We start from the raw sequence: 12,186 nt of genomic DNA, 5'->3' as shown, positions 1-12,186 counted from the left end.
TCCTCCATATCAGGTCCAGCTCCTCCATTACACCCCGTATGAAGTCCAGCTCCTCCATTACACTCCATATGAGGCCCAGTTCCTCCATAACACCCCATACCAGACCCAGCTCCCCATAACACACCATATCAGGCCCAGCTCCCTTCAGCTCCCCCATACCAGGCCCAGCTCCCCCATAACACCCCATACCAGGCCCAGCTCCCTTCAGCTCCCCCATAACACCCCACAACAGACCCAGGTCCCCACAACACCCCATGCCAGGCCCAGCTCCCCCATACCAGGCCCAGCTCCCCCATAACACCCCCCACACAAGGCCCAGCTCCCCTATAACAGACCCAGCTCCCCTCAGCTCCCCCATACCAGGCCCAGCTCCCCCCATAACACCCCACACCAGATCCAGCCCCCCTCTCACCCTGGCCTGCGCGGATGCTCCCTCCAGGCCTGTGGCGCAGAGGCTCATCATTTTGCTTTTGATCGCCTTTAAGTCGTCCTTTGCTCTCGCTGGCTGCACTGTGCCGCCCTCAAGAGAGGGCAGATGTTCCTCGGCACACAGGTGTGCTTGCACAAAGGGCAGCTCGGAGGTAAACCCCGCTGTCAAGGGTGGAAACCACCACTTTATTTGAAAATGAGCGTAATTCAACATGGCGCCATTCAGTATCAGCAGCACCTCCTTTAATTGTAATTTAAACAAAGACCCGATGCCAGCAGCACGCTCCTCACTGTCAGCTCCACTGTGGATGACAATGGTGACAGCAGCAGGACCAGGAGCTCCTCCTAAGCACCCACTTCTTGCTCTGGACCTGCCTGCAGTCCCCGATAACAATGGTAAAAATCCATGGGGACGCACCTAACGGGGACAAATCCGTATTGCGCAGCTCCCTTCTTCCCACAAAAGGTGACAAAGCGACTATTAACCACCGGAGAGCTTTTGTAGGGTGCAGCCCAACCCAGTCCCTGGCCTTACTCATTTTGGACTTGATGATCTTAAAGGTCCTTTCCAACCAAAATGATTCTATGATTCTCTGTAGGCACAGCACCAGATGAAAGTGTAATGGATAAAGATGAAGGCCAATGGCATAAACCTTATCAGAGCAGAGGGTGTAATTTCTAATCTTAAAACACCATGATGAGATCTGGATCGAGGGAGGGGATGATCCTTCCCCTCAGCACAGCACTGGTGATGCCACAGTGGGAGTGCTGGGTCCAGTGCTGGGCTCCCCAGTACAAGAGGGACATGGACAGACTGGAGAGAGTCCAGGGAAGGGCCACGAAGATGATGAAGGGTCTGGAGCATCTGTGCTGTGGGGAAAGGCTGAGGGAGCTGGGACTCAGCATGGAGCAGAGAGGGCTCAGGGAGGAACTCATCCATTTATATAAATACCCGTGGGGAGGGAATGAAGAATAGAGAGCCAGGCTCTTCCCAGTGGTGCCCAGTGACAGGACCAGAGGCAACGGGCACAAAATAAGAAAATCCACCTGAATTAAAAAAAACCACTTTTTTACTATGAGGGTGGTCAAACACGGGCACAGGTTGCCCAGGGAGGTTGTGGAGTCTCCCTCCTTGGAGATATTCAGAAGCTGTCTGGACATGGTCCTGGGCAACTGGCTCTGGGTGACCCTGCTTGAGCAGCGGCTGGACCAGAGGGACCCCAGATGTCCCTTCCACCCCCAGCCAGTCTGGGATTGTGGGATTCTGTGAATCCTGATGGCACTGGGATGGCTGCTCAAGCTAGGTAAGGATGAGATTTTTGGCAGGGGGTTGGACTAGATGATCTCCAGAGGTCCCTTCCAGCCCCAACCAGTCTGTGATTCTGTGAGATGAGGTCAGTGGATTGGAGAGGATCAAAGGAAAGAATTAAGAGTAGTATGTGCCTTTTCCAGCGGTGGGTGAGAAACCACCCATCTTTCTCGATCTGGATTATAAATATCAGAGTCTCAACGTGGTGTTTTTTTTTGTCTCAGCACACACTCACTGTAACAAAGGGGGTTTCTCCCCATGATTGTTTCAACTTTCCAGCAGGATGAGCACCGACATGTCTCTGCCAATTTCGATTCAGATATTGCAAACCTCTAACTAGGGATTTTTCCAAACAATTGTAAGGAACGCAGCCATCTGCTTACTTACTACCCTGTGTGGTGATGGCACACCAGTACACACTGCATTATCTGGCTGCATTTTATAGTTTAACCCCGGAGCTGCTTACGACCTAAATCCTGATCCTTATTTCTTAAAGAACCTGATACTTATTGTCAGTACAGCAGCAGCGTGGTGTTCCAGGGTTAAAAGTTCTCACTTAGAAATCTGCTCTCTCTTCCCTCCAGTAATTTTATAATTACTTAGTGCTTAAGACAGGAGGGCTGAATGCAGCCAGCTGTCTTCTCCAGTGCACGCTGGCAAATAATCTGGGTTGCAGATATAATTAAAAATAGGAAAGCTTTCTTTAATTCTTGTTTCACTCAATATCTTAGTTTTTTCCTACTACTCTACTTACTGCTGTCTTCTTCCTGCTATCTATATTGGCTCTTTTTATCTACTTTTTATAACTTTTCCTGACCACACTGGCAACCACGTTTAGGAAGAGGTGGAAGATGCGGTATGTTGTCAAAATGGCAGAATTCCACTGGAACTAAAATTAAGCAAAGGATTAGGCATGAAACATCCTTACTTTGATCCAAAGCTAGAGCAAACGTTAGGCAGGTAAGTTAGAACAACTGAATAGTTACGGTGTTCTTCTGCAACACTGTCTCAGTTTTGGAACTCACTGGCTCTGACATATTGCATAGCCTCAGGCTTCGCCAGGGGAGGTTCAGGTTGGACATTAGGAAGCATTTCTTCTCAGCAAGGGTCATTAGCCATTGGAAGGGGCTGCCCAGGGAGGTGGTGGAGTCACCATCTGTGGAGGGGTTTAAGAAAAGCCTGGACATGGCACTTAGTGCCCTGGTCTAGTTGCCATGGTGGTGTCAGGGCAATGGTTGGACTCGATGAGCCCAGAGGGCTCTGCCAACCTCATTGATTCTGTGATTCTGTGATTCAGTGACAGCAGTGGAACAAGGATGCTTGGGAAGCAGACATCTCAATAAGAAAGCTGGGGAGTGGAGAAGGGAGAGAGCAGAGACAGGGGAATGACTATAGAGGTGGGGGAAGGCTGGTTGGAGCAGGAGCATGGGGAATTCAGAGATGAAAAGCAGAAGACTATGAGGCATGTAAGGACAGAGGCTGGGAGGAGAGGAGAAAAGTAGACAGAGTGTAGATCTGGAGACAGTGTAGGTTTGGAAATGGAGTGTGGGTTTGCCCAGAGTTCCCTTCCAACCTGTGACTCTGTGAAACAGGGACCTAAGGACCAGAGAAAAATGAAGAGGAGCTGCTGAGCACCAGAGGGAAAGAGGACTGTTTATAAGAAACCCCAAGTGTGTTTGATCACCCTCTTAAAAGAGAAAAGCCTTTGCGGATGTTGGAGAGGAATGATTGCCAGCCAGGCTTAAAGAGGGATGAGGAAGGGAAAACAAAGAGTGTAATTAGTATCTTGCTGAATGAGTGAGAAGCAATTTTCTGAGGATTCAAATGAAAGTGGAAGCTTGACTCTGAACTTCAGAAAATCTGCCTGAAGTGACAACGCAATCTCGCTTCTTTATCGTGGCTCTTAGCAGCAAGGAACAACGCAGCAACACTGACACTTCTGTCGAGAACCAGCCAAATGGGAAAAGAAAGGAGAGAGAAGATTCCCTAAAGCCGGCATCTCATTTTGACATCAACTCAACTCTCTCTTGCTGGAAACAAAGCTCCAGTTTATCCAGTTGCCTTATCTTCCCCTGTAATATTCTCCTCAATAATATGCCCTAATTAGAGCCTTCTCTCTCACCGCAGATCCTTTTCCCAGGGCCACAGGCATCTCTGTTAACCCAACGCCAACCCAAGTGTTGCTTCTCAGCTGGAAAAGTCAGGAAAAGGGGCTGGGCTGGAAAAGGTAAATCCTATCTGGAACAGATCATGATTTCATCTGTCTGTGACAAGCTTCCGTAATCCCCGGACTAGCACCTCCTCTGCAACTTGATTCCTAAGTCCTTACAGATTTTTACTTTACTAAGGAGCAAACCTAACCCTGGTAAAGCATTTCCTTTCTAAGGATCATGGAAAACTAAACAATGCAGTTGAGGAAACACCTGCAAATAAGACACTCAGGGGACTAATTCATCTTGTATTTTTCATTAGGAGAAACAGATCATTTGCAGCACAAACACTTAACCCATTCCATCCTGTGCACACACAATTAACACTACCTACACAACAGTCATTCCCCAAGCATGGAAAATAATCAGTCCTCCTCCTTCTCTCCTATTGCCCAACGCAAAGTCAGCCTGCTCTCCTTCCCCCTCTTCCCTCCGTGGACACAGACACACCGCACCCACAGAATTCCTTGGAAGGTGAAGTATTGGCCCTAACTAGGGGAAGAAGTCAGTGGATTTAATTCTTTTCCCCAAAAGACCTTCCATTTAGTAAAACAGACTGCAGAAGGCTAAGCACGCTCATCAAAAGGTGAAAAGAAATAACATCTTACATCTGTTCTTTAAAATAGTAATAAAAAAATGTTCAGATGCTTTTTTAGGGAAAAAGCAAAGAACTAAACAGCACAATATTTCCAATCACCTTTAAGAGAGAGGGATGTTTTAGCAAAAAAAATGAGGCATCTGGGAAGTCCTGAATTACTTCCCTGCAGAGTGCAATTTCACTGAGAAAGAGGATTGACCAGAGAAACACATTTACTGCAACGAGTCCTAATCTAGGTTCCAGTCTAGGCTACTTACCTGTTTGAGTGCTTTCTTGCTGTGCTTCTGGGATGAGGAGATGACTTTGCCTGCCTGGATGGAAGGTGACGGGCAGCCTGACTGAGGGGAGGATGTCTGTGACAGTCTAGATGACACTACAAGAAAAAAAAAAAAGGTATATATACATAATCTGACCTTTATACGTTTGCCTGCAGCACATTAGCCAGTCCTCACCACTTCAGATCCTCTCATGAGGCTCGTGAAAGCTGCACCTCTAGCAAATGTTACTTTTTGCATGAAGAATCGTTTCTGTTTCCTCCGCACCGCCAAGGCAGCTGTTTTCCCCTGAAAGCCAACAGCAATTCCTGTGACCAACCTCAGATTTTTCATCTCTTGTCCATCTCTTTATTAATCTTGTAAACAGCTGCTATCAAACAACACTGCAGCTTCAGAAAGAGCTTCAGGTTCACACAGGTTTAGCCAATTCAAATCTGAATCAAAATACAGGCAATGGTTGTCTTCATCTGCAGTGACCTGTGGTCAGACACCTGATTGACAGCAGTTTCTGCTCAGATTAAATCGGAATCCCTCGCAAGATAAATGACATGCAAAGGAAGTGGGAGATCACTTGCTCCTTTCTAAGAAGAAATATGGGAATATACAGGATATCCCAGTAAATGAACACACATTCTCAGTGGATGAGCCCAGATACTTAAAGAAAGCTAGTCCTCGCCACGCGGAGTCCTAAAGCAAGGCTTCTAGTTTCAGGTGATTTAGACTTTCAAATGGGCTTGTTACAACCAACAAACCAGGGATGGGAATTAAATAACAGCTGGTCACGTAGCTTGAATATACCTGTTTGGCACAGGAGACTCCAAACGCTCTGCCCTGGCAGCAGCAGGGCGATGGACACGTGGGCAGCCAGGGAAACCATTCGGTCCCAGTTGCTCATAATCACGGTTCTGCCTCTATTGTCTTGCAAATATATTCTGTACTGGCCAAGGTTAACCCCCCACATGGACCTATGTAAAAAGCCAACTGATCAGCACACTAGAGCAGGTCATCAGCACACCAGGGCTGCAAAGCTGTGCAGCTGCTGAGGCTGAAAAGGTGTAACAACGAAAGACAAAGCAAACTGACACTGATTGGAATGCCTGACACTGCAGGATGGCCCTGACAAAACAAACACTACGTAGGCACAGCCAAGAGCATCGGTGAGATACGGCTGCACCGGCCATGAACTCTAAGGGTAGATCTGTGAGACTGGGTATCATAGAATCACAGACTGGTTTGGGTTGGGAGGGACCTTAAAGCCCATCCAGTCCCAACCCCCTGCCACGGGCAGGGACACCTTCCACCACACCAGGTTGCTCCAAGCCCCATCCAACCTGGCCTTGAACACTGCCAGGGAGGGGGCAGCCACAGCTGCTCTGGGCAACCTGGGCCAGGCTCTCACCACCCTCACAGCAAAGAATTTCTTCCTCACATCTCATCTCAATCTCCCCTCTTGCAGTTTAAAACCGTTCCCCCTCGTCCTGTCACTCCATGCCCTTGTCAAAAGCCCCTCTCCAGCTTTCCTGTAGCCCCTTCAGGCACTGGAAGGTGCTAGAAGGTCTCCCCGGAGCCTTCTCTTCTCCAGGCTGAACAGCCCCAGCTCTCTCAGCCTGTCTCCAGAGCAGAGGGGCTCCAGCCCTCTGAGCATCTCCGTGGCCTCCTCTGGACTCGCTCCACCAGCTCCGTGTCCTTCTTCTGTTGGGGCCCAGAGCTGGACGCAGCACTGCAGGGGGGTCTCAGGAGAGCGGAGCAGAGGGGCAGAATCCCCTCCCTCGCCCTGCTGGCCACGCTGCTGGGGATGCAGCCCAGGACACGGGTGGCTTTCTGGGCTGCCAGCGCACGTTGCCGGCTCATGGTGAGCTTCTCGTCACCCATCAATGGCTGCATTGATGGTTGTATGGAGGCAGCCAGGTAAAAAGTCAAGGACACAGGTTAGCACATTCATGGTCTGGGTGTACATCTGCACGTGAATTTGTGCAGATAATAATGCCCACTGTAAGATCAAGGAAACAAAACAAAGAGTAGAAGAACGTTTGATCCTGGGGCGGGAGAACCCCCACCATAAAGGATAATGGTTTCAGTTGGAAGAGACCTTAAAGATCATCTAGTAAATAACAGATAATACACAGCTTCACATGTAAACTATTTAAATTATTGCTTCCTAAAGCAATTAGTTCTAGAATACACAAGGCTAAGTCAGTATCCTTCTGCAATGGAAAGGAGTTAAGAGATAATGACCACAGCTCTTCATTAACCCCAGCCACAGTGCGATCCCCCTCGGCATCCACAGAGAAGGGAAGCTCCCAAAAACAATGCAGTGACAGTAAGCATCAGAAAGCAACATTTCAATAAAACACAGAATTAGAAACAGCAAATTAGAAAAAGGAAAATTCTTACATGTGGTATGGGCGTTAAATGGAAAGAGAAAGTTTTTCATAAGGCATACACGACAGAGGTGAGGCAATATCAGCCTCTGAAATGTCATTAAAAGCAACAATAATAAAAAGGTACGGTAAGAAACCAGTAATTTAAGTGTCACTGACAAGATTACCCTACGCAGACGCTACAGGCACAGGATGAAAGATGCCACAGTCGCACAGCAAGCAGAGCTACCACTTAAAAGGCAAAAAAAACCCCCCCGATGTTACACCAAGACCTGGAAAGCAAAGGTGATATCTGTACTTCGAAAGAGCAGTAAGAATGTTTGTAACCTTGCATTTGTCTCTCAGTTTGGTTGAAATTGCAGTTCAAGAAGAAGATGATGCTGGAAAGGTCAGAGTCTGATCAGCACCTGGAGAGGAAAAGCAGATCTCACAAACCCCCTGGAATCCTCTGAGTGCATCGATAAAGAGAACGGGAAGAAAAGAAAGTTTGTTGCTAAGAGTTCACTCACACTTGCAGAGATTTTCAACAAAAGGCTTCTAAAAATTATTTGGCTATTGTTTAAAAAACAAAGAATTGGCATAACTGATGCTGGATGGGACAGAAGGCAACGAACAGAATCAAATGGTAATCGGGCAAGAAATTAGCGAAAAATCTGCGAGGTCACGTACTAAGCAGGGAGTATTTTAGTGCTTAGTGATAGATTGGACAGTAGAAAACAGTGAAATATGAAATATTTAGTTTAGTTAAGGTCAGAGAGAACTGTGTGGAAGTTCAGAGAAATATAATCCAGAGAACAAAAGCCCAAAAATACAAAGTAAAACATCAAAAAAGGAGTACGTAAATTTTTGGAGGAAAAACCCCAAGCTACACACAGACCCTGGAGTAATCCAAATGAACTGTGTCGTCGCAGGGAAGGGATCCACTACGGCTGACAGGAGCACGAAATGCCCAGCAAGATGATGCAACGTGTAAAGATCACAGAATCACAGAATCAATGAGGTTGGCAGAGCCCTCTGGGCTCATCGAGTCCAACCATTGCCCTGACACCACCATGGCAACTAGACCAGGGCACTAAGTGCCATGTCCAGGCTTTTCTTAAACCGCTCCACAGATGGTGACTCCACCACCTCCCTGGGCAGCCCCTTCCAATGGCTAATGACCCTTGCTGAGAAGAAATGCTTCCTCATGGCCAACCTGACCCTCCCCTGGCCAAGCTTGAGGCTGTGTCCTCTTGTCCTAGCGCTGGTTGCCTGGGAGAAGAGGCCGACTCCCACTGTGCTACAACCTCCCTTCAGGTAGTTGTAGACTGCACTAAGGTCACCTCTGAGCCTCCTCTTCTCCAGGCTAAACACCCCCAGCTCCCTCAGCCGTTCCTCGCAGGTCAGACCCTCCAGACCCTTCCCCAGCTTGGTCGCCCTCCTCTGGACTCGCTCCAACAAATGGAAAGACAGAAAGCTGACATATCCAAAATTCCGACAGTGTGTTCATGCTGGCTGTCTCATACTGTAGTGCTGGTCACACAACACCAGCAAAATTTGATGGGATTCAGGAAAGTAAAGAAAATGGTTGAGGACACAATAAAACCTAGGGATATCGAGCGATTTGATGTTATTCTCAAAGGGCCACGAGAGAAGCACACGCAATGAAATGATGTAGCTTTGTGTCTGGGCGCCCCGTTTACTCGCTCGTAGTTGTTAAACACAAAGAAAACATAAGTTTGGTTTAACATTTCAAACCCAGGCGCAGGAACAGATTGACTGTTACTGGTTGTGAGACATTTGAAGAGCAGGAACAAAACCCACATCCTCTGCGAAGCCGATCACTGCTGAAACTACAAGTTCTGCGTGAAATAGAAACATTACGCCAAATACAGGCTACTCTTCTCCAGCCTCATATTCTATTCATAAATTTAATTTTTATGCTGCCTTTGAATAAAGAAAACGAATCTTTTCAAACAAGGAATGGCAGCACAGGCCAAACCCCACCCCTGGGAAGACAACTCATCCCTGGAGCAGATACAATAAAGCCGCATTATGATATTTTGTGCATCCTCTGTGTCGAAGCCCTCAGTGCCACAACGGCTGCTCTGTTGGACTGGCAGCTGTAACCACAACAGATTCTCAAGAACAAGCAGGAGGACTTGAGAAAATCAACCAAGTCACAGCTGCTTGAGCTCAGCTGTGGGCCCCCAAAGCGAAGGGGAGATGGAGGGGAGGATAAACCTGTGAGAACACACCCCATGTTCTCGGGCCCAAGAGCTCTCAGAAAGGTTCCAGCCTTTGAAGCCCTTTGCACGTAGCCAAGCGGAGGTGTAACCCAGAGACGTGCACGTGTAGGAAAATATTGAGACTCCCATAAGGATGAGGCTTGACCAGCTGAGTTTGTTTCCTTTAGATTTAAACAGAATTTCAGTAAAGTTAGTTCTGTCTTGTTATAATCTGAAAAATCTGTGGAGCTGAGACTATACCTCTTGATGCCCTTAAATCCTAAGGGTGCTGGTGGAGGGAAGCTGCAGAAATAATTACAGAATGCAAAGTGACACCCGGGAAAGCAGGGCATCCAGTAGGACACTCTGATTTTAAAACCCTCGGTGAGTCACTTTGCGCTGTTTCTATGTAAATAAGGATTTCCTTGATCAGCTACAGATCAGAGAAGACTGTGGGTCACTATCTGACAGAAACGAATTTCAGTAGATTTTGTAAGAAAGAGGAAGGAGAATCCCCTCATCCCCAAGAGGCACAGGAGAGATGGGATGGAGATGTCACCTTGAGAAAAAGGGGTAAGGACAGAAACATGAATAAAGGGCAGTGGCAAAAAAACCTTGGGTATTTGCAAGTGCTGACGTGGAGAAGCAATTAAACATCTGCACCCATAGCCAGGATAGCTCCACAGCGAGTAACTCTGCACGCTTGGCCCGACGTTACCACGCCAGCTGGTTCATGCATGAAGTTTCACAGAATCACTGAGGTTGGCAGAGCCCTCTGGGATCATCGAGTCCAACCATTGCCCTCACACCACCATGGCAACTAGACCAGGGCACTAAGTGCCATGGCCAGGCTTCTCTTAAACCCCTCCACAGATGGGGACTCCACCACCTCCCTGGGCAGCCCCTTCCAATGCCTAATGACCCTTGCTGAGAAGAAATGCTTCCTAATGTCCAACCTGAACCTCCCCTGGCCAAGCTTGAGGCTGTGTCCTCTTGTCCTAGCGCTGGTTGCCTGGGAGAAGAGGCCGACTCCCACTGCGCTACAACCTCCCTTCAGGTAGTTGTAGACTGCACTAAGGTCACCTCTGAGCCTCCTCTTCTCCAGGCTAAACACCCCCAGCTCCCTCAGCCGTTCCTCGCAGGTCAGACCCTCCAGACCCTTCACCAGCTTGGTCGCCCTCCTCTGCACTCGCTCCAACACCTCAACATCTCTCTTGAAGTGCGGGGCCCACAACTGGACACAGGATTCAAGGTGCGGCCTCACCAGTGCCCAGTACAGAGGGACGATCCCTTCCCCAGACCGGCTGGCTACACTATTGCTAATAGAGGCCAGGATGCCATTGGCCTCCTTGGCCACCTGGGCACACTGCTGGCTCACGTTCAGCCGGCTGTCGATCAGCACCCCCAGGGCTCTTTCTAACCACTCTTCCCCAGCCTGTAGCGCTGCAGGGGGTTGGTGTGGCCCAAGTGTCAGACCTGGCCCTTGTTCTTGTTGAACCTCACGCCGTTGGTCTGGGCCCATCTATCCAACCTGCCCAGATCCCTCTGCAGAACCTTCCTACCCTCCAGCAGATGGACACTCCACACCGAGTGGATAGCTCCACACTCAGTAACTCCACACACTTGGCCCCACGTTACCACGCCAGCTGGTTCATGCACGAAGTTTCCCCGCTTCCTGCTGTTGGTTTGGCTGGGAGAGGAGTTTACCAGGTGAAATTTTCACAGTTCTCTAAGACTGAAGTAGATGAGACAAAGTGGAACGTGTCAGCCAAACCTCCCGAACCCTGATTTGTCAGATAAACTACGAATGGACCCAGTATAGTCCCACGTCCCAGCTGCAAGAAGGAACACTGGAGGAGCACCCATCTGCAGTCCATTACAGCTGGAATTTGTGGGACAGAGTCTCCTTCACACTTTAGAGTTCTTACTTGAAATGTCATTGACACAAGAGCATTTCTTCTGAGAAATGAAATTACAACAGAACTTTAATTATGTTAAAGGTCAATTAAATTAGAAATTTCAGTCTGGCAAGATTTGATGACATTTTACAAGATATTTGGATCCTTTAAGAGCTGCAAACCCAAAACCGTTGGTCAATCAATTCTCTTACACATGTTTACAAAGAAACTGTAATTCTCATCTGGTGCCAGTTCTGTGCACGGCATGAGACTGAAAATAACAGAAAGGTTATTATATTTGAGCATCTTTATTAACAGAAGATGCTCAAAATACTTTGACTTTTTTTTTCCTTGGATGTCTTGTCTTGCACAGGTTATTTACCTGTTAGGGTGTGAAAGTAGTGGGATATTTGTCTGAAATCCCACTGGCTTCCAGTATACATCTGCTCACTTGCCTAAGATGATATTTAATAATAATATTCTGGCTAATAATAATAGTCTGTCACAAACAGTGTCAGATAATGAAGAGAAAACGCATGGACATACCTGATCCTGCTCTGGGGCAGCGAGATTGACTGTACAACTAACGCCCCTTTAAGCTCACCATGGCTGTTAGACAGAACTACAGAGACCTTTGCTCACTCAGGCAATAATTTCCTTTTTGATTTATTGCCTTATCCTGCAGGGAGCTCAGCCAGCTGCGGGGCTGGGCTACGCAGAGCACAGGGGTCGAAGCCAGTGCAGGAAAACACCTGGAGCCGCACTGAGCCAGAGAGCAGGGAGCAGAAAAGCCGAGGGAGATCTTAGAGCGAAACCACGGGGATGATGACAGAACTCATGGTTTTTTTGGCAGACGCTCAGGCAAGTCCTAAATCAAGA

The 12,186-nt window shown here is 48.1% G+C and overlaps 2 protein-coding genes across 3 annotated transcripts in view; both read right to left on the bottom strand.

Moving 5' to 3' along the window:
* DTNB (dystrobrevin beta) overlaps positions 1–12,186 on the bottom strand; it is a 648,286-nt gene that overhangs the window by 253,565 nt on the left and 382,535 nt on the right. The gene's annotated exons all lie outside the window — the stretch shown is intronic.
* Positions 1–12,186, bottom strand: part of ASXL2 (ASXL transcriptional regulator 2) — a 116,414-nt gene that overhangs the window by 33,144 nt on the left and 71,084 nt on the right. For both annotated transcript variants that reach the window (XM_068406559.1, XM_068406476.1), the window contains exon 5: positions 4,804–4,919. In XM_068406559.1, coding sequence (XP_068262660.1) covers positions 4,804–4,919 — 116 coding nt within the window. The remainder of the gene's footprint in view (positions 1–4,803; positions 4,920–12,186) is intronic.

This window comes from Nyctibius grandis, chromosome 1 (assembly GCF_013368605.1).
Source record: "Nyctibius grandis isolate bNycGra1 chromosome 1, bNycGra1.pri, whole genome shotgun sequence".
NCBI lineage: Eukaryota > Metazoa > Chordata > Aves > Nyctibiiformes > Nyctibiidae > Nyctibius > Nyctibius grandis.
The sequence above is the reverse complement of the archived record's forward strand: the minus strand, read 5'-3'. Positions and strand labels throughout refer to the sequence as shown.